This window comes from Ambystoma mexicanum, chromosome 2p, assembly GCF_040938575.1.
Source record: "Ambystoma mexicanum isolate Mex_15411 chromosome 2p, UKY_AmexF1_1, whole genome shotgun sequence".
Taxonomy (NCBI): Eukaryota; Metazoa; Chordata; class Amphibia; order Caudata; family Ambystomatidae; genus Ambystoma; species Ambystoma mexicanum.
The window spans coordinates 210938700-210962073 of record NC_090923.1 but is presented as its reverse complement, the minus strand read 5'-3'; the positions used below and the strand labels follow the sequence as shown (position 1 = coordinate 210962073).

General features: G+C 49.6%; 1 protein-coding gene across 1 annotated transcript in view; it reads left to right on the top strand.

Moving 5' to 3' along the window:
- The window catches only part of GRM7 (glutamate metabotropic receptor 7), a 2427639-nt gene that overhangs the window by 836482 nt on the left and 1567783 nt on the right, over window positions 1-23374 (top strand). Inside the window, exon 3 of the mRNA XM_069643494.1 lies at window positions 11374-11509. Coding sequence (XP_069499595.1) covers window positions 11374-11509 — 136 coding nt within the window. The remainder of the gene's footprint in view (window positions 1-11373; window positions 11510-23374) is intronic.

Here is a 23374-nt window from a genome sequence, read left to right as displayed (position 1 = left end):
ATGATCCAAAAGTCCAGTCATTATGTGTACAATACTCAAATTGTCTAAAAAACACTCATCTCTCAAAAGAAACACACACCATTATTTCAAAGGTCTCTCAATGAGAGGCAAACGGACGGCAACACACCGATGGAACTCAGTTCAACTAAAACGGGCGCCTGCAACCTGAGACTCTACATATGTTTTGGACTCTTACTTCCATGATCTGTCACCAATGTCAACGTGGCTAAGGGTGATAGAATTTGTACTCCAACACATCTGGCAAGCCAAAGGTTGCAGATCCCTGATTTAAATCCTATCAAGTAAAACGATTCTCCTTTCATCTCAGATCCTTCTGCTGTTTCATGTCATACCTGACATTTCTACCTAGTACTTGATCAAGCATCACCTTAGAACTCTCAGACTGCATGTTTACCCCAGTTAAGGGAAGGGAAACCCCTATTGTAATATATAGTAAAGATACTAATATGACAAAAAAGATTTCCTAACATCACAATTGATGTGCACTTCCATGTGCATTATTCTTTTCAGTTTGTATGACACTGAGGGACTGATTCATGGAATTATTTGCGCCGAAAAACTGGATTTTGTGCGCCATTCTGCCACAAATCCCCCTTTGTTAAACACGGATTTGCGGGCAGAATGGTGCACAAATCCCCATTTTTTGGCACAAATAATTCCATGAATCAGCCCCTTAATGTCTATTTATTTCAAGTAGTCTTACAAAAAGCACCCTTTTAGTGAAAAGAATTGGTGTGTTAATCAGCGACAAATCTCATCTTAATTATTTTAAACCATAGATTTCTAATTTTCTGAGTAAATATCTGAGCCCATTTGATTGTGGACTACTATCTTTTCTGAAATACACACATAAACATATAATGGCATTGTTACCCCAACAGCCTTTACCTACACTCCATGGGCTTCTTGAGAGTGGAAAGCTGGGAACACATCCCGCTCCACGGCTGGTACTGAATTTATTCCCAAAGAAGCACAATATCCACATCAAACTCCCTGCAGTTCCTACCTAGTATAAATGGTGTTCCCAAGACCTTACAAATATATCTGAATGAGATCACTTGGAAATCACATACACAGTTCTTAGTGAAAACATCTAATTAACTAGCTGCCAATAGCAACCATCGAAAAAACAAAAGCATACCCTTGACCCCCGTGAAACATGCTATGTGTATCCAGCCACCAGAGAACCAGGGGGGCCCTAAGTGCCTGTGACGGGCTTAGGGCAGTATCCCAGGAACCCACTGGGCATATTGATCTTATAACGTCCCTAGCCAACCGTGGTGCAAGCCTTGCCAGTAGATCTAACATAACTATTGACACGCTACTCACATGTTGAGTATTGTACTCTATGACGCAGCCACATTTGTATTTGTATTTGTATTTTATTTATTTATATAGCGCAAACCAGGCCCGGAGGCTACCGGGCGCATATCTTAGAAGCAGTGGTTACATAATATTACGGCATTTCAGATAACATTTAGAAAGACATAGTAATCAAACACATTGGTAATTATACAGAAATACATAGGTCATCAAGTTTTCAGAATGCAGCTTGGTCATCTGATGTGACTAACCAAAGTTTGGCTTTGTGTTTGAAAAGATTCAGGGAGGGAAGGTTTCTGATAGTAAGGGGGACGGAATTCCACAGTTTGGCTGCCAGAATTGGGAAGCTGGACTCGCCGGCAGTTTGGAGCTTGTATCGGGGGACCAGTAGGCTCTGGTTGAGGGAAGATCTTAGCGATCGAGATGGGGTATACTGTGTGAAGCGCGAGGAAAGATAGATAGGGGCCAGGTTGTTCAAGCATTTGTAGGTCAGGGCAAGCGATTTTAGTGAGATCCTTTGGATAACTGACAACCAATGAAGGTTCTTCCTGGTTTCCGAGATTTGGGCTGATCTAGGGATATTGAGGGCTGCCCTGATGGCGTTGTTTTGTATGACCTGGAGTTTGTCTAGGTTGCTTTGGTTAGTACCTTGGTACAGTGCATTGCAATAGTCCAGTTTGGACATGACCAGGGTCCTAGCAAGGATAGTACAGTTCTGAGTGGAAAGAAAAGGGCGGCATGCTGTGATCAGCTTGCAGGTGCAAGCAGTGGCGGCAGCCACTGCATTCGTTTGTCTATGGAGGGAAATTTTGGCGTCAAGGTAGATTCTGAGAGTTTTTGTATCTTTAGAGACTTTTATGGAGTTTCCGTCGATATTAAAGGAGCTGAACATGGGGTTCAGCTTGTTAAGTCTTTGCTGAGAGCCTGGGATGAGGAGCTCTGTCTTGTCGTCATTGAGACAGAGCTCATGTTGGGCCATCCATGTTTGAATGACAAGGTATATGTCATTTAGAGATTTCGAGTCTACCGTGTAATTGCCCGTGATGGGGATGAGTATCTGAGTGTCATCAGCATAATTAGTGTAGGTGACACCCAGATAGTCCAACACATCCAACAGGGGTTTAGTGAAAACATTGTAGAGGGTGGGGGATACGCACAATCCTTGGGTGACCCCACAAAGGACTGGCGCCCGGTCAGCAGAGGAGGTTGGGGAGAATACCCTCATCTGTCTGTTATCCAGGAAGGATTGAATCCAGTTAGTGGCCTTGTCAGAGAAGTGGGCTGCCATTTTCAAGTGGTGACAGAGGATTTGGTGGTTGACCAAATCGAAGGCAGCAGATAAGTCTAATAGTAATAGCAGGGCTAGTTTACCTTTATCTTTAAGGTCCTCGATTTGGGTTTTAAGATCAAGGAGGGCTGCCTCCGTACCGTGGTTGGGTCTGAAGCCGGATTGTCTCGTGCCTAGTAGATTATTAGTTTCCAGGTAGTTCTGTATCTGAAGATACGCTGCTCTATCCAGGATTTTTAGCAAAAAACGGACCGTCGTGATGGGCCTGTAGTTGGTTGGGACCTCCGGATCTAAAGTAGGTTTTTTTAGTAGAGGTATGACCCAAGCATCTTTCAGGTTGTTGAGGACCACTCCTGATTGAAAAGAGGCATTAATAAAAGTGGTAATAAAAGGAGCGAGGTCATGAGCCGATTCCTTAATGATCGGGGCTGGACATGCGTCCCCTTGGCAATTGGAGGGTTTTAAGTTGCAGATGATTTTTGTCAACCTCCAGAACGTTGAGCGGTGTGAAGCTGAATGGCAATGGGGAATCTGGGGTGGTTGTTTTGGGTGGCAGGGTATTGCCAAATGAAGGCGTGTGGAGGGAGTTTTGGTTGGCGTTGATTGTAGATTGCAGAGTGGTTATTTTGTTGAGCAGAGCGTTTTGTATATTATTGCACCAAGTGCTATCTTTGGAGCACAAATCAGGGGCAGGTGCGGGGGATTCTAATTCTTTGAGGATTTTAAATAATTCTCTTTTATTGGATTCTGCTTAGGATATGCGTGAGTTATATGTCTCTTTTTTAGCTTGAAGGATGGCTTCCTTATAGGTGAGAGAGGTGATTAGGAGGGAGGCTTTGTTAGCTGAGCTAAGATGACTTTTCCAAAGGGCTTCGGCCTTGCGCTTTTCTTTGCGCAGAGTGTTAAGCTGCGGGGTGAACTAAGAGTTCAGGTGGGACTGTTGTTTGGCTTTGCGGATTTTTATTGGGGCTATGCTCTCAATGACTTTGCTCATTAAGCTGTTGAAGGCGTCTACTAAGACGGTAGGGTCTTTGTCCTTATGCTGCGAAGCGAGAGTATTCAAACAAGGGAGGATGAGAGGCAGTAGTTTCTCCCTAGTGATATCCTTTTTATTTCTGGTGGGTATAGCGGGGGCTATGGTATCTGTGGGCTGGGGGTTGGTGGCTGGCAAGAGGAAGGTAGTAACATGGTGGTCAAACCAGGCGCAGGCATCGTTAGAAATTACATTGGTATTGCAATTTAGGTCAGCTAACCAGTCGAGCGTTCTACCTTTGTTATGTGTAGGATCACGAATGTGCTGCTGGAAGCCTAGGTTGGAAAGGGTGGCGTCAACTTCATAGGCCATTTGGTCCTTGGGGTCGGAAAGGCTGAGGTTGAGGTCGCCTAATAGCACTATCTGGGAATTAGGCTTGGTGTTAGTCGACAAGGTGGAAGCAACATCATTAATAAATGAGCCCAGTGGATCTGGAGGTCTGTATACAAGGTGGAGTGTTGCTGTGTTGGTGGGAGAGAGGGATAGTTTCACTGATAGAGATTCTGCAGAGCTGAATTGTGTGTTGGCGGCGGTTCTCATAGTGATCTTGTCGCTATGTATGAAAGCGACTCCTCCTCCTTTAGACAAGTTGGAATGATGGTCATTTCTAATAATGTTATAACCCTTGGGTAGGGATAGGGCGAGGAGTGGACCAGAGGCATCATGTAGCCAGGTTTCGGTGATGGCTAGGAAGTCGAGGTTATGGACAGTGATGAGGTCTGCGACGTCAAGGGCATGGGTCGTGAGGGATCTGGCATTAATAAGGGCTCCCTTAAGCGCTGAGGTGGGTGGGATAGACAGGGGGGGGCTAGATGCTACGGGTAGGTTGGACTGTGGATGGGTGGTGTGACTGCGCTGAGTACAAGGTGGTCTGGGCAGTCTAGATCTAAGTCTGATATTCCTATGTTGTAGTGTACAAGGGAGATTTGGTGTAGGTTTAGTTGCAAAGTGCTTGAGCCATAGAGCTGGGTCATTGAGGTAGGTATTCGATGCAGAGTCTGAGCAGTGGAGCATGGTGGAAGGACGAGTGAGTTGAGGGTCATGGTGTATTTTAAGGAAGCTGGCAGGGAAACTGCCTGCAGTGAGGGGTAGAGAACCCAAGATGACTATGTGTGTGAGGTAGAGGCAAGCCGTGTGCATCGACTGCATGTCGTGGCTTGTTAGTTCTTGAGAAGCTTGAGGTGTAGTGCCAGGTGAAAGGGTTACAGTTAATGTGGCAATGTCTGTGTACTATACACTGTTGGCAACGAGGCAGTGGTGGTAGCAGCTCTGTTTGCAGTAATGCAGTTAGGCTACAGTCAGCAGTTCTACCAAATCATTTGGGCACAGTGCAAATGGGGCATCAAGATTCAAAATAATGCAGTTAGGCTACAATCACCAGTTCTACCAAATCATTTGGGCACAGTGCAAATGGGGAATCTATATTCACAATAATGCAGTTAGGCTACAATCACCAGTTCTACCAAATCATTTGGGCGCAGTGCAGAGATGCATCTAGATTTACAATAGTGCAGTTAGGCTATCATCAACAGTCCTAAGGATTAAAAGGGCTCAGTGCCAAAGGGCATCTAGATTTAAAATAATGCAGTTAGGCTACAAGCACTGGCTAGGATCATGTGGGCACGTTAGTGGTCCGGGATATGTCACAATGAGCAGGTAAAGCTTTTAGCTAGAATGGATTCTAGTACAATAAAAACGTGTACCAAATGCTCTAATGCACATCACAGAAATTACAGCATGCTCTAGTGCAAATCACAATGAGCCAATTCGACTTGGCTGAATAAGCCTAGGAACACAGTATACGCAGGTATGCAATATATACTGGTGCAGATCGTAGTGGGTAGATACGGCCAAAGTGTAGAATCACAATAGGTAGTGTTTATCTTTACTTGCGTAAGCTATGATATCGGAAGGATGTGCAGAGAAGGAAGGCAGAGTGCTCAAGGCAAGTTTGGCTTTGGGTGAGTAGTCACAGTGTACATAAATCTCTAGAGTGAATCTCATTAGACATGGGTTTAGCTTTAGCTAATGGGGCATGTGACAATATACGGGTGCATCAAAAGCTCTAAGGCAAGTTACAGGCAGCATCAACAAAAGCGTAGGCAGCAATGGACTGTTTGTAAACAAATGGAAAGGCGACAAAGTCAATGTCAGCGCATGCTGTAAGAGAGAGGCAGAGGTGAGTCAGTGGCGAGCTGGGATAGGCTGGTATGATGCCCACATTCAGTAGATAATAGGCAATAGTGGTATAGTGGTTGGGCATGTAACATGAGATCACAATTAACAATGCCAGTCAAGCAATGTTTGTACTGGCCTCGTGGTAATATACGGGAGCCAGTCTGAGAGTCGGTAGCCACTATAGACAGGGTGTCAATTACATAAGGTAGAGGTGCAGGGTTTTCCGTGACAGTACCTTTGAAGTTAGTGCAGCCGAGAAGTGCGATCCTCTGTTTGGAGATGCAGCCTTTCTGGCAGGCGGCAGGGATTTGGCTGGGACAGGCTCATGGACAGGGCAGCCTTGTTATGCAGCCTTAGTAGGCGGGCCGGCGTTCGCCTGCTGGCGAATGTGATTGGCTAAAGTAGATGCAGAGAGCCAATCATTGGAAGAGCAGCCTACCGAAGGCTGTAATTGCACACAAGAAGTTACAGGCGGCCATCATGGAAAGGGAAGTGCCTCGTGGAGGCTAATGGAGTCAGGATGCCAAAAGCAGTTTTCACAGGCATCGGATGAATATTTTGTAGACGCTGTCTTCATGCAGCGTGCAGCGAATACTGGAGGGCAATGCAGATTTCAAATCTGCTCAGGACGAAAAGTGTCCATGAAGGTGTGGCGGCCTTAGTAAAGAGGGAATGCATCCCTGGCCTCACCTGATGAGTAGCACTGCTCCAGCAGTGATGAGAGGCCCAGTGCCTCCACAGTCCAGGAGAGGGGAATGGAGGGGCTCAGGGACAGGGCAGCCTTGTTAGGCAGCCTTAGTAGGCGGGCCGGCGTTCGCCTGTCAGCGAATGTGATTGGCTAAAGTAGATGCAGAGAGCCAATCACTGGAAGAGCAGCCTACCTAAGGCTGTAATTGCACACAAGAAGTTACGGGCGGCCATCATGGAAAGGGAAGTGCCTTGTGGAGGCTAATGGAGTCAGGATGCCAAAAGCAGTTTTCACAGGCATCGGATGAATATTTTGTAGAACGCTGTCTTCATGCAGCGTGCAGCGAATTCTGGATGGCAATGCAGATTTCAAATCTGCTCAGGACGAAAAGTGTCCATTTCCTTTTCAGTAGCACTCTTGAAAACATCCTCATCTGGTGTGCCAACTGTATGACGCACACTACCCTGCTCTTGAATAGAATCAAGCATCAGCACACCTAGAACACATTCACCCTCCGTCTAATTTCAATTCCCCTTGTGTCTACTCCTGCTATGATTACTGGATGAGGACTACAAACACCATACGTTACTAATTAGTTCCCGGAGGTAGGTTGGGGTCTCCCAGCCAATCAAGAGCCTCAGAACCAGGTTTTTCCTCATGGTAAAATCCCTGCTCCAAGCCATCTCGATGCAGTAGTCTGCCTTCTTCCCCCACCGGTACTGAGGTAAGTGCACCCCGAGCTACTTCACATCCGTTCCTTCCTCCAACTCCCATCCTCCTTTTCCAAATATGTAAATATCCCCACCACCACCCTACTTACCTGGCGTTCCCGTGTCCCTCGCCAGCGCCAGGAAGCAACCCTGATGCAGAAATGTCTGCCATTGAAAGGGAGAAGGGACTATGTGTAGTATCCTCCATCTTGTATGGTGGCCTTCTTGAATTGTAGTTGAGCAAACACGTCATTTCTCAACTAACCATCACTGGGGGGTTTAGGGGCATTACTGGGGCAAGTGATTCCCTGGGGCTAACGTTCAAGCCTTCACTTCGCTCTGTCTTCTAATTTACCCCCCCGGTGAATGCCTCCCGGCTCCGGATGTATTTCTTAAATAACTTACACCTCACCACATATTTCTTAACACACATGTGCCAACCCCAATCAATGCATAGAAATAAAAAAGAAGCACACCATTCAACGGTGAAACATAGTATTACATTTTTATTATTATTCATCCCATGGTTTTCTTGGAATTGTTTTTCACTCGATTTGTAAGATAGTTTTAGCCATTTTAAAGGCTATGCATGCCTAGCAGATATGTACAAGTATTCTTTAATGTTAACTCTTTCAGTGTGTTTGTTCGTGCTCCACTAAACGTAAACTTTAATGGTCAATTGACTTAAAACGTTGTTTGGTATTCGGTAATCACTACGCTGCATTATAAGGATGAGTACCACTCGGTTCTGCATTATTTCACCAAACTGGGTTTCCAGTGCAGCGTACCCTGAAACCAAGCACGATTTGTATTTATGATGACAAATACGCTACAACTTTAACACACGTCTCGGGAGGATAGCTCAGCGGCAACGTGCTTGCCCTGGAAGCAAGGCGACACGGAGCACCACAGGTTCGACCCCCGGGTCCACCCTTAGAAACCTCTGGGTATTAAGTGCATTATATATAACCTATCATATCATATCAGATCACAGTCCGACGTCTTCCCAGTCATTTTAACACAAAACTAAAATGTTCTAGCAGAAGATAACGTGTGGTATTGTGGTGCATTATGTGAGGTAAGATCTGGGACCAGTGTTGGTGTCTGAGTGCTCAAAATGATGTGTAATGCCACACATGAGCTTCAAGAAGAACTCACGTGGTAAGGTGCCACCTTATGACAGTAAATGCATTAAATATGCTAAGAGGACAACGTAATGTGGTTGAGCTTGCAGAGTACCGTTAAGGTGCAGGTTAGGATGTGGGCCTGCATCTCCTGACAGATGTAGCGTATAGGAGGAGGGTTGGTTGTTGGAAGGATACTGGTCAATAGAGGTGACAGTGGAGGTTGTCCACATATTCTCTTTATGGTGCATATATTGTTTCATGAGATCAATTAAGTATGGACTGGGTTACCCTCATTAAGGAGAACTCCTTAAAAGTAGCCTGATGGTTTAATTATTTGCCACCAAGAAATTCAAACTTCTAATTCTGAATACACATTCATCCACTCCTCACCTTAAGTCTAAACAGAGAGAAATACAAAAACACACAAGACAATAAACTGAATGCAAAGAGGCAACTGAATACAGAGGGGCAGTTACAAACATGGGCTTGAAGGAGTGTGGATAGGAAAAGCAATGCATAATTCTATATGTGCAAGAGGATAAAAGTATCCTCTTCTCCCGCTACATATCTGGTATTAGCAGCACTATGAACACATGACGTGTTGTGCTATACAAATTGATATACGTAACATCAATAAAAACCCTTCATTGAATTGGGCAGCAGTGAGTGGTAGCTGTGATCAAAAAGTGAGATATATATATATATATAATGTCTAGTTTTTATATAGTGCTACCTACCTGCAGGTATCTAAGCGCTGCAATAACAGTTATTATTATCCCACTGCTTGGTACTCAATGTATATACCATGGAAGGATGAAAGGCTTCGTTGGCATTGCCTGGTGTCAAACCTGCATCAGGAGACTATGCACAGATGTCAAAACGAGCCCTCAACTAGTTGTGCTATTTGACCGGCTTTGAGATGCTGCCTTTCCAAGAGCATATGCATATGTCGTGTTTTATGAGCATATCCCAAACTATTTAGATATCTGCCTGGCTACATGTTTCTGAATATAATGTATTGCATTTGTTTATGCATGAATGGAGATGGCCTAATGGGGTGGAGCAGAATGAGCTCTGGAAGGGGGCGGATAGTTCACATGCACAAACATTCAACTGAAAGTACACATTAGTGCATCCTCAGAGCTGTTTCATGCCATTCCGTCATATCGTTTTCCAAACTAGAGATGAGAGCGAGAAAGCGAAAAAAGAAAAGTAAGACTCAAAAGAGGATCATGATAGAGAGAATAATGAGACAGAGAAAGAGAATGAGCACAACTGAATTAGTGACAGAGAGCCATATGTGAGTAAAGATATTGGCAGAAATTGAAAGGGAGGGAGATAGAGAACAAGTGAACAATAAAGAAAGTAAGGATGGCCTGGGATAAAGTCAGAAAAGAGAGAGAGGAGAGGGACAGTGAGACAAAGAATATAAGAACGTAAAAGAAAGTGTGTGGAAGAAAAAAGGAAACACAGGGTCAAAGGTGGGCAGGCGCCATTTACAAAATGATGAGGAAATAGTAAAAAGAATACCCACACACCTGAGCTGATGAGCAATATCCATATGCTGGGACTTTGGTTAAACTTCTGAATATAGTCACAAACATACTTTGGCGCAGTGGGGTTCATTGCCCTTGTGGGGCACAGTGAAAAGCATGGATACAGTGCAAGAACAAAAGGGATCCATGCTTTTTTCTTTACACCAAACGTTCATTGATTTGTATGGGGATCAGGGGTATGTCACGGAATTGGCATTTCCGCCAGCCCCATCCTGTCTGCCATAAACATGCTCACGCATTTATGCAAACATTACATTTTCAGGCTGGCACAAGTGCTTTGGATTACAAAGTCATCTGCCTGCTTTGTCCAATGGCAAAAAAGGCAGATTATGTAGCAGTATAGTACCGTACTTGATAGTCGCTTGTTTTGTTCCTCCCCTCCCTTTCTACACACCTCTCCCTCACCTTTTGTTTTTCTCTGGCTCTACCAGAAATGTTGACAGGCCTAGCACGGCTGTCTGTGTCCATTTCCTTCCCACTTTCTCCCTCCCTTCCTTGTCTAAGTCTTAGCTCTTGCACTATCTGCAATCTCGTCAGGCCGAGTATGATAGTTAATTTCACATCCTTACTGTTCATGGCCTGTAAGAATGTATTTTCCTGTGTTCCCTCCCTTGCCTTGAAGTGCTTTGAAACACATTGGGCCTCATTACAAGTTGTGCGGAATGCGTTTAACAGCGCCGGTAATGGTGCTGGCGCCGTTAAATGCATTCCGCACTATTACGAGGTTCCCTTGCGGGACCCGATGTGGACGTCTGGTTCATCCAACCGTCCATAGCGGGTCCTGCGAGGGAACCAGGGATCTAACAACGGGCCCTCTTGTAATGGGCCCGTTGTTAGCTCCCTCCCCATTCCCATTGAGCCCTATGGGGGCTCGATTGGGAATGGGGAAGGTCCTGGTTCCCTGAATGGGGAAATACTGTGCCCTCCATACTCGGAATGGCCCGGTATTTCCCCATTCAGGGAACCCAGACACGGTTTTGGAGGCAGCCATGGCGCCAATAGCGCCATGGCTACCTCCAAAGTCGTAACGAGGCCAATTGTGTATAGGTGCTATATAAATAAACTATCATATCATATCCTCTCGAATCACTATACAGTGCAAATTATGATTATACCTGAATACACAAGTATGTTTTGAAATGTATAGTGCAGATGACTACAATTGCATGAAGGGGAATTGGGGAACTGTTTGCACTTAAGTGCAAATGTTATTTGTCTGCTCATTGCATGCTGATGATTAAAATGACCTCCTGTGTGTTTCCGTTACACAAATGACTATGGGACTCCAATCTTAACTTCTCTGAATTCCGGTGAGCCAAAACTCAGTTTTAAAATTCGTAAAACTCATGAAACATGTGCTACCATGTCTGGTTCACCTGTCTAGTGACTCTCGTTTCCTCGCAGCTTGCCCGGGTTTTCTCATCTCCCTCTCTCTCTGGTTTCTGACAGGAGGTCTCTGCATCGCCCAGGCGCTGAAAATCCCTCACGAGCGTAAGAACGGAGACTTCGACAAAATTATCAAGCAGCTCCTGGACACTCGGAGCGCCCGGGGTGTTGTCATCTTCGCCAGTGATGAGGATATAAAGTAAGGAATTGTTTCCGATATTGGCCTTGTATTTCTGCTGCCTGCCTGCCAAACCCGAACCTGTCTGTGAGTCTGCTGTGTTTTTATTGACTCTAATAGATGAATCTGTGTCCCCCGCTGTTTTCTTCTCATTGAGTCGACATGGGACTTGAGATATTGGGGCTGCCTTTATGATGGTGCGCACCTGAAATGGAAATGTATTATCATTAGACTTGTAAATGCTTCATAAAGAGAAGAAGGAATCTGACATATTATATTCACTTGCAAGCTCAAGTTTATATCAACCCTACAGGAAAAAACCTTTATGGTATAAATAATTGCATCAATCCATCAAAATATGTGTTAGTGTGCAGATACCTTTCTTTCATCACATAGGTAGCTTATAATAAGGAATGCCTCGCTGACAATATTTACCAGGTGTAAGTGTTTTCAATCCGGCACGCACCTAAGTCAACGCCTAGCGTGTACTGCACAACTGAAATCCTTATTTATTTGTGACTAAAAGTTATTTTATTCTGAACGATGTACCACTCATATCACGCCCCTCTCCTGGAAACCCCCCTCCCCCCTTCACCTCCCCCCATCACACTGAACCAGGAATCAGTCTGGTTTACAAAGTTAAAAGTTAAAATATTTATTTCTGGATTTTGAATTTAATCACACTATGTTTAATGGGTACACAATGATCACCAATGGGGTGATGTAACACTGAATAATCTCTTTAATACACCAGGAGTAATAGTGAGCAAAACGAATTAGCACAGAAATAATACTTTTCTGTGTGTGTTCAGATCAAATAAAAGTGTGGTTACAATATCCCCCTGAACACCCCTCAACCCCCCAGTAGGCAATGTAAAGAGACAGGAGGAAAGAGCAGGTATTCAGGAATGGCAGAATTCAATCAAAATATCAATCCCAATTTCCCCCCAGTAACACAAGAGAAAAACAGAATTGATTGGCAAGCAGTCAGAATGGTTTTAAAGTTATCTTGAGAATGGATTGGGTAAAAACACTAAATCTGGTTTAAATTGCTGAAATTATTTAAATTCTTATGGGACCCACTTTGGATAGTTGCACACAAACACTAACAATGCTTTGATACTAAGAAACAATGTGAAATCTTGAAATTAAGGTCAAAGCAATCTAAAGCTGTTTTACACATAACAGAATTTCCCTAAAACGAAATTCGCTGCAAACTTTTAAGTGTGCGATAATCCCGATCACGGGAGAATCGTGTGGATATGGGAATTAAAGCTGTGGATGTTAGCTACAAGCAGACGCTTTGTTTCTAGCACAAAAACTGAGGAAGTTATGGACGTTTTAGTGGAAGTCGTTTTTTCGAGATAGGTGCAAGAATGGGAAAACTGGAATGACAAAAAGGATTTCTTATACTAGAGGATGACTATGAATACACCGATACCACACACAAACACAGCCACTTGATCAGGGCGACTGCCTGCAGCGGTCCCACCTTCTTCAGATGACAAAAGATCAGCACAGAGATAGTTTTAACAAAACTAGCACAGGAGGAAGTTAGGAGGGATTGGATAGAGAGTTCAGGCAATTCAAAAGTACTCCTAGCACTGCAGGTTCTGAAGACCAGATAGGATGGATTTAAGATCGGGATTGGACTAAGCAAGGTACATATGCTAGTGACAGACCTCTATCTATAGATACTCAATAGATATGTTTCAAATGGAACCATCAGGATTCTGGTCAGGGAATCTGGTCAGGGAAGGGAATCTGGTTCTGGGATAGACAGCTGGGCACATGGGATTGGACTGGGTCTGTTCACAGCATGGCACAGGACTGGAACGGATCTGCAATGGCTCTGGTCACAGAACGGCACCGAACTGGATCGGATCTTTTGGATCTGATGATAATTATTTTCAGCAGGCAAGCAGTACAGCACCGCCTGGCTGTATTTGGACGCTCCCCTTAGGTTTCTGGGTTCGGTTCAGGTTCTGGAAATTAAGGCCTAGCTGAAAATGGTCCAGCTATGCAATGGGCCATTATGCTTTACCAAGTCTCTGGAGTCTGGAGCAAGTAAGATGGATAATCCTGCATCAGGGTGCTCTGCCAGCATTCGGATAGTGGGTGAATCTGTATGTCCTCCTGAGTGCTGAGCTGTCTCTATTTATGCCTATGATAAAGGGGGTGTTTTTGCTGGTTCATCCTAAGCTTGCCCCTTTGACAGGGATTGGTCAGGGTCTCCTCTCTTCCTTGATAGGAGGAGAAAAACAGGGTGTCACCTTTATGGTGTGGGTTTATGAGGCTTAGAGTCCACCCCTGGCCTCTTGAACACAACATCTACTTTTGGTACAATACATATTTCCACATGTGCAACCTCTATAACAATCATATATACAGATGACATATTTTGTGTAGCAGATACTCCTCCAAGCCCCATCGCTGTAGGATCTTGTGTTTGCTTTTCACAGAATGTTGCCCTTTTCATCCGAAACACAATGTCCAATTTAGGAGCACATGTCTACAAATGTGCTTGTTGAACATGGGCATAGGTGTATAAAGTTTCATACTTCTATCAGAAATACATTTTGTGTAATATAACATTTTCCGCCGTTTCACCCATGCACCCAGAAATTACATTAACAATGCTGTTATTTCTATATTTTGCACAATTTCACATAGTAAATCATCGGTCTTTTAAAAATGTGTCTTTTGTCCTTGTTAAGCAACAAATGGTTGTTTAGCTCCACCCCTTTGGTCTCTCCCTGAGACCCAGCAGCATCTCCTCCCTGTTCTCCTGGGCAGAGGACATTTACGACCCTTCACACTTCGCATTTCCTTTAGCTGGAGGATGTCCATTGGCTCCTTCCCCCTGCAGACCAAATTCTTCCCCCACCCTATAATCATCACTTAGGTGTGATTTCCTGCTGGAGAGGACTGGAGGGAGAGGCCTTGCCTCTTTGAGAAAAGTTGTTATTCCAGTTTGAGAAAAGCTGTTATTCCAGTTTGGGTGGCTTTTAGCCAGGCTTAAATTTAAATGTTAATTCTGCTGCATTTTTCCTTAGCTTAAAAACAAATGTGTGATTTCAAAGTAGCAGCGAGAACACTTATTCCAGATTCTAAACCATGGGCTCAAAAAATTACAACATAGGTTATTCTCAGTACAGGTCACCTAGATTTCAAACATTTGGGGGGTAATTCATAGAATTAAGCGCACAAGTGGCGCACGCGGCTGGCGCACAGTGTGCGCGTGCGAATCCCTGCGCCAGCCGCGTGCGCCAAAACCCATTTCCGCGCACAGCATATTCATGGATTCCAGCCACCAAAACCAGCCGTGGCGCACAGTGGCGCAGCGACCTTGCAGCAGCGCCAGTAACGCCCCAAGAACGCCTTCCGCGCAGGGAAAAGCCATCAAAATCCCCAATACAGCGCAAAGGGCTGCGCTAACCCTGTACCAGCACGGCAAGCGGGCTACGTGTATTCCAGGGGTTCGCGTGAAGTTTCTCACGCGATCGGGCCTGGGGGAGTGTGCTACGTGTATTTCAGGGGTTCGCGTGAACTTTCTCACGCGATCGGGCCTGGGGGAGCGGGCTACGTGTATTTCAGGGGTTCGCGTGAACTTTTTCACGCGATCGGGCCTGGGGGAGCGGGCTACGTGCATTTCAGGGGTTCGCGTGAACTTTTTCATGCTATCGGGCCTGGGGGAGCGGGCTATGTGTATTTCAGGGGTCGCATGAACTTTCTCACGCGATCGGGCCTGGGGGAGCGGGCTATGTGTATTTCAGGGGTTCGCGTGAAGTTTCTCACGCGATCGGGCCTGGGGGAGCGTGCTACGTGTATTTCAGGGTTCCACACGCGATTGGCCTGGCCGCGTGTATTTCAGGGTTGCGTGGGAAGTTCCACATGCGATTGTCCTGGGCGCGTGTATTTCAGGGGTTCGCGGGAAGTTCCCCACGCGATTGTCCTGGCCGCGTGTATTTCAGGGGTGCGTGGGAATTTCCACACGCGATTGTCCTGGCCGCGTGTATTTCAGGGGTGCGCGGGAAGTTCCACACGCGATTGTCCTGGCCGCGTGTATTTCAGGGGTGCGTGGGAAGTTTCACACGCGTTTGGCCTGGGCGCGTGTATTCCAGGGGTGCGCGGGAAGTTCCACACGCGATTGGGCTGCGTGCGGGTATTACAGGGGTGCGCATGAAGTTTTACACGCGATTTCAGCAGGGTACGTGGATTTCAGGGGTGCCGGGGAGTCCTACACGTGATTTGCCAGTGTGGGTCCTCCCAGGTGTTCCCTGTACACCCTCCACGGCCCCTGCAGGCAGCCCACACCACAGGGGACTACCCTGCATCCCTGGTCATGTCCCGCAGGTAGCCCACCCAACATGGGCATGCCCCCCAGCAAAGGCACATGTCTCCTTGCACCAATGATCACCAACTCATGTCCCCTTGAACCCCCACCTCCAGCATTGCGGGGCACCTGCCAGCAGGCCCCCACCCATGTCTCCCAGCACCCCCACCTCCCCAGTCACCAGGGGCAGCCTCCACCAGGCCCCCACCCATGTCTCCCAGCACCCCCAACCCCCCAGTCACCAGGGGCAGCCTCCACCAGGCCCCCACCCATGTCCCCCACCACCCCCACCCCCCAGCAGTGCAGGGGCACCCACCACCAGGCCCCCCCATGTCTCCCAGCACCCCCACCCCCCTCCAGTCACCAGGGGAAGCCTCCGCCAGGCCCCCACCCATGTCTCCCAGCACCCCCACCCCCCCAGTCACCAGGGGCAGCCTCCACCAGGCCCCCACCCATGTCTCCCAGCACCCCCACCCCCCCAGTCACCAGGGGCAGCCTCAACCAGGCCCCCACCCATGTCTCCCACCACCCCCCAGCACTGTGGGTCACCTGCCAGCAGGCCCCCACCCATGTCCAACTCATGTCTCCCACCACCCCCACCCCCCAGCACTGTGGGGCACCTTCCAGCAGGCCCCCACCCATGTCCAACTCATGGCCCCCACCACCCCCACCCCCCAGCACTGTGGGGCACCTGCCAGCAGGCCCCCACCCATGTCCAACTCATGTCCCCCACCACCCCCACCCCCCAGCACTGTGGGGCACCTGCCAGCAGGCCCCCACCCATGTCCAACTCATGTCTCCCACCACCCCCACCCCCCCAGCACTGTGGGGCACCTGCCAGCAGGCCCCCACCCATGTCCAACTCATGTCCCCACCACCCCCACCCCCCAGCACTGTGGGGCACCTGCCAGCAGGCCCCCACCCATGTCCAACTCATGCCCCCCACCACCCCCACCCCCCAGCATTGCGGGGCACCCTCCACCAGGCCCTCGCCCATGTCCTATCCATGCCCCCACCACCCCCACCCCCCAGCACTGTGGGGCACCTGCCAGCAGGACCCCACCCATGTCCAACTCATGTCCCCCACCACCCCCACCCCCCAGCATTGCGGGGCACCCTCCACCAGACCCTCGCCCATGTCCCATCCATGCCCCCACCACCCCCACCCCCCAGCACTGTGGGGCACCTGCCAGCAGGCCCCCACCCATGTCCAACTCATGTCCCCCACCACCCCCACCCCCCAGCATTGCGGGGCACCCTCCACCAGGCCCTCGCCCATGTCCCATCCATGCCCCCACCGCCCCCACCCCCCAGCACTGTGGGGCACCTGCCAGCAGGCCCCCACCCATGTCCCATCCATGCCCCCCTGCACCTGGGTCCCAACAATCCCCAATCATGTCCGTAATGGCCATCCTCCCCTGCCAAAAGGCCCAACCAACTATCACATCCATCCACATATCAAAGGCAATTACATGTTACACACCCAATGTAAATAATGCAAATGAACACATGTCTGTCACACACAATGGCTGCAAGTGAATGTTAAAACACCCAACATGACATGCATGAAAGTAATGAGATGATACGACACATTGAAGGATGAAAATAAAAATGTATTGAAAATCAACAAGAATGGAAATGAAATAAGAAAAACCACAAAGCAAAACAACAAAAAGAAGTTGAATGTCCATGAAATAAATCCATAAAATCCAAAAATCCATAGAAGAACTATATACAAGACAATCCCGGGTCCATGAGCCCAACCAAATGAAACCTAACTATGTCAACTAACTAAAAACTGAACTATATACAAAAAAGTGGCACATTGTCCAATCGCAACCAAATAAAAAAAAAAATAATTCAAAGGAAACCTACCACTAACTATATAACTATATACAATGGCAGCGGGCAAGTCCTGCGGCTCACTCTGTGATGTTGCCGGCCAGGGCATCATCGAACTCTATGTCGATGTCCTGGAGGCGGGACTCTGTCCTGGCCCCGAGGTCTCGCAGGGATAACCCCATGTTCACCTCAAACTCCCTGCAAGCTTCCTCGAGGCACTCAGCCTGCCTGAACGCCCGACGCATGGAGAACTCCGCCCTGACCATGGTGAGCCGCTCCCCTTCCGCCCGCTGCCGCTCCGCACCTATCCGCTGGACCAACTGCCCCCACACGGAAGACACTACCATCCCAGGGTTCTCCTGCCCTCCGGCCGATGCCTGCCCCTCTGATCTTGATGGCCCTGAGCCATGATGCCTCCCACGTCGAGCCTGCTGCTGCCTCCGACGCCACTGCCTCTGCCAGCACGACGGCATCCAGGATGATGGAAACCACTGACGCCGTCGTGCACGTGCCCTGCCCGATGATGCCGTCACATCCTCCATCTGCTGGGGTCCAGTTGCTGTGTTGTCCACCCCCGCTGGACCTCTGACTCCCGACTGTGGCAGGGATGGGATCCCCACCGAGCTGGCTGCATTGGTCAGGGCAGGTCCACAGGGGGCCCTGGTGGCATCTGGGCCGGAAGACGGCAAGGAGAACGACTGGCGTATAGTCTCCACAGAGGAGGAGAGGGCCGCCAGATTGGCCGACACATGCAGGAAACCCCCGAACATGGCCAATCCCAATTGGGCCATGTCGGCACGGTGCTCTTTGTGATGACATGCGTGCTCCTCCTGGAAAGCACACACGGCATCACAAATCACAGCCGTGCGCATCGCAACCCCAATCAGGACCTTCTCCACATGGCCAGGGGTCCCCTCGTCCGCAGGTGGAGGGGAGTCAGATGACATGGACATCCCCTCTACCTGCGAACGGGCCTGGGACGGGGCATCCCTGCTGGTGCCAGGTGGTGCACCCACAGGTTCAGGGACAGCGACATGCACAGGCCCCTCCACAGTGACCTGTGCTGTCTCCTGCTCCTGCCCCTGGACTGCACCACTTGCACCAGCAGGGATGCCCCCACCAGGCCCCATGTGCGCCTCAGTGGCGGCCTCCTCCTCCTCTGTGGAAACCACCAACCTGGATGGCTCCTCGCCGTCTACCGCCGTAGCAGGCCCCTGTGGGGGCTCACCCACCCCTTCCGCTGCAGCCGTGGGGGCATCCCCGCCGCCTTGCTCCACAGCGCCGTCTCCGCCCTCTCCTTCACTAGCCGCTGCGTAGAGGGAGACATAGAACACAAGCATCAGGGTACTGTACAATGGTCCCCTAGACAGGAAGCAATAGCAGATGAGTGCCACTGTCAAAGTACACTTCCATCATGTCACACCACAACACATGTGTCAGTCCAGGCAAAACACACACAGTGACAGTCATGGTGCGTGCCATGGACATTTCAATGCATGTCCAATGGACTCTCGATTCATACAATGTAATGGGACTAACATGCATCATGGGTCATGCCTATCACATGCACACACTTCACCTCAGTCACATCCATCTGGCCCCGTACACCCCAATCACAGTGCATACAAGGATGACTAGGCTCCATCAGTGAATCTGTACATTGTCACAGACATGTGTCATGCATCCATGGCACTCACAAGTCACAGACACACAGGTCAGGCACACAGACATGGATACCACATATGTATCTGGCATCAGCACCCATCCCTCGCCCCCACCCATGTCCAGGAACAGAGACTGCCATGCTCTCATGTGTGCAATCTGCACAGGGCTCCCCATGTCGCATTCAAACACATGCAACAACCGTGCGGTTCACACATTACAGGTCGCACATGCATTCCCATGATGTCCCTGCACACATACATGCGTACATGGCCTATGTCACACATGCAGGCAAGTATCAGACAACCAGCACACTGCAACATGCCCTGTCTCACACAGCAATGCTTGGCCACTTACCGCTCAACTCCAGACGGGTCTCCCTCTCAATGACCTGGGCGTGGAGCGCTGGGTGTGCGCGTTCCAGGACCCTCAACTGGATGGAACTCATGCGGCCCCGGCCCCCCTCCACGAGGCGCCGGGCCTTCATGAGGGTCCTGGACCTCAAGTCCTCCCAGCGCTTCTTGACCTTCTGGATGGTGTGGGTTGCCACCCCCTCCACGTTGATGGCAACCACACAGTCGGCCCAGATCCTATCCCGTCCTTCCCTGTTGGCGCGGGACAATCCGAAGAGGGCATCATACTGCCCCAGGACTTGCTCCACCAGGACACCAACTTCGGTGGCAGTGAAGCTGGTGCCCCTGTGCCCCTCTGGCCGGGGGTTGCCACTGGGGTCAGATGTGGATGTGCCCGACATGGCAACCCCAGGGGCAGGAGTGGGTGGGCAACTGGGTCCTGTGGCTGGGCTGTGGAGCGATGTTAATCGAGTCAGGAGTCTTCTGTACCAGCAGGGGTGGACACAGCAACTGGACCCCTGCAGATGGCTGATGTGCAGGCACCAAATGGCAGGGCACGGTGGCAGCAGGCAGGCAGGCAGGCAGCAGCAGATGGCACGTGGGAGGCTGCTCGGGGCACTGGGGGGCAGTGATTCGGCCTTCTGGGCAGGAGCGTGGTCTTCCGTGTGTTTTCGCGTGGCCAGCTTGATACGGAGTGATTTGGCACGTGAAAAATCTGCACGTCAGCGTGTAATTCGAGGAAAGGCCCTTAGCGCGTAAGCGCGTCTGCACGCATACGCATTTTCATTGGACAGAAGGCCCCTCAAGCGCAAGCGCCCCTGTGACGTGACGCGTACAGACGTGCATGCGCATTTCAGCGCGCGTGAAAAACTGCACGTCCACGTGTAATATGAGGAAAGGGCCTATGCGCATAAGTGACGTGACGCGCGCAGGTGTTTCCCTCATTGCACGTGATGACAGAACACACGTGGATTTCCACCAATCGCGTGTGAAAGTTGCCGGCACCCCGGAACACACGTACCCAGGCTAATCGCATGTGGAACTTCCCGGGCACCCCGAAACACACGTACCCAGGCCACTTGCGTGTACGCACACTCCCCTCCGATCACACGCGATGACACTCGGACCGTATCCGAACACGGGAAACACACGCACGGCAAAAGACGTGCACAGGCGTCAACGCGTCTGCCACACGAAGGCAGGCGGAAGCGTCCCCGCGCACAGCATAAAAGTGCGCGCAAACAACAAACGCGTATATACAGCTACGATGAATGCCCCATTTGTCGCTGCAGTGATCGTGGGACATCGCAGGAGGAGGAGAATAGCCAGGGCACGCATTTTCGCAACACGGACAAGCCTTTTTGGGATGCCTGACGACCAGGTCTATGGCAGGTATAGGTTTCCACCCCATATCATCCTAGACCTGGTCAGGGAGTGGGAAGATGAACTCACATCCCCCACCCTTTGCTCCCAAGCATTGAGCCCCTTGGAGAAGGTGCTCAATGTCCTGCATTTTTTGGCCACTGGGTCATTTCAGCGGACCACTGCCATAGTGGGGGGGGTCTCACAGGCCACGCAGTCACGCTGCCTACACCAGGTACTGGCAATCATGACAGCGCGCCCCTCAGTCCGCAGGCACATATACAAGCCCAGAACACCCGCAGAAAGGCAGGCCGTTGTCCTGGATTTTTTCAGGGTGGCGCACTTCCCCAAAGTGCTCGGTGCCATAGATTGCACCCATGTGGCCCCACGTCCACCTAGGGCCATTGAGCACATCTACCGAAACCGCAAGCACTGGCATTCCATCAATGTACAGGTGGTATGTGATGCAAAGGGAATCATCACCTCTGTCTATGCAAACTACCCTGGCTCCACCCATGACAGTTTCATATACAGAATGTCCGCCCTGAGCCGGGCCCTGGAAGCTGGGCAGCATGACGACACATGGCTCCTAGGTCAGTACAAATGCCCTTGCCCATGCATGCAAGTCACACACAGACAAATATCCAAACCCTAATTATCTCAACTATTATCATCTCCCCAGGGGACAGTGCCTACCCTCTGAGCAACCACATGATGACGCCAATCCGGAACCCCACCACACCACCCCAGGTAAGATACAAGGCCGCCCATATTGCAACCAGGGGCATAGTGGAGCAGACATTCGGAGTGCTCAAGTCACGTTTCCGCTCCCTTGACCGCTCTGGTGGGCAACTACTCTATGCACCACCAGTAGTGTGCAGGATCATTGTGGCAGCATGTGTCCTGCACAATGTTGCAACACGGCAGGGCGTCCCGGTGGACATGGTGGTGCCCCCACATCCCCAACCACAGGCGCTGCCCATGGGAGGGGACAGGGCACGTGGCGAGGAAGCCCGGACCCAGCTTGTGGCCACATTTTTCACCTAAACTCCCACACCTGCGGAGTGCACACAGGCCTGGCACATACCAGGTGACAATCGATGATGACAAAGAGACAGTCAACTGTCACAACCTTACCACCCTGAGATAGTTGCCATGGAAGTGCCACATCGTCTGCATCCCTAGCTACTTAAACACAAGCTAACCTGTGTGACCAAAAGGCACACATATGACATATGACATGATATGGGCCATACACAAGTATCCCAAGGCGCAATGAGGCAGGGAGGGGGGAACAAGGGAACACAGAGAACGGTACTACTAGGCCAGGTGTCATTGGGATCGTGCAAGTGCAGGGGTAGGGGGAATGGGAAAAGTGCAAGGGGAAGGGTGGGGGGGAGTCCAGTACAGGGGAAGTAGCCCGAAAAAATAATACATAGGTCACCTGGTGGCAACTACAAAGGTGAGTGCAGACAAGTGCTGGGAAGGGAGGGCTGTAGGGATAGAGAGACAGTACTGCAGTGCAAGGGTTGCCAGGGAGGCAGTGCAAGTGGAGAGTGGCTGGGCCAGGGACCAAGGTCGGTGAGAGTGGCCCAGTTGCAGCTCCTGTGCAGTTCCAGTGGAGAATTCTGCAAGGGAGAGGCAGACAGTAAGCAGAAGCAAAGAGGAAGGACTTGAGGTGCTTCCAGAACTGGAGATGATTCCCCTCAAGTTCAAGTCAGGCCGGAAGTCTGTTCCAGGGGGAGGGCCCTGCTGCGGAGAGAAATCTACCCCCAGCTAGTTGCTCTGAGAAGCGGATGACACGGACATGCAAGGTGTGCATCACACACACCTGCAAACCAGGCCATGGCCATCACTGTCATGTCACACAAACCCTCCCAAACATCAACATGTCATGGCACGCAATACCCATACACCAATGCAGTAACGATAAGGTACACATTGCCATGTCCTAAATGCACAGTGGCATCGGACACTGCTGCCTGACCCGGAATCAGATGAAATGACAGACCAACAACCTCCCACCCAAAATAAGTCATTTCCAAATGCATTACAACAGTCGTGGACGTAACATCACAATGAATGCCTGTCTACATGCACATCATGCATTGCAAAATCAACACTGCAGCTCATGTGTGCAGTGTCCTACTCCTGCATCACACTGCCCAGTGCACAGCACAGTGAACAGCCATTGTGTGTGATGCACACCCTGAGCATCACATCTAAGTGACAGACCACGTCAAACATCAAATCAGGCATGTACTGGATCCATGATCGGTCACTGAACATGTGCTGCCGGGACACAGTGGGCACCAGAAGGCAAACAGTGTA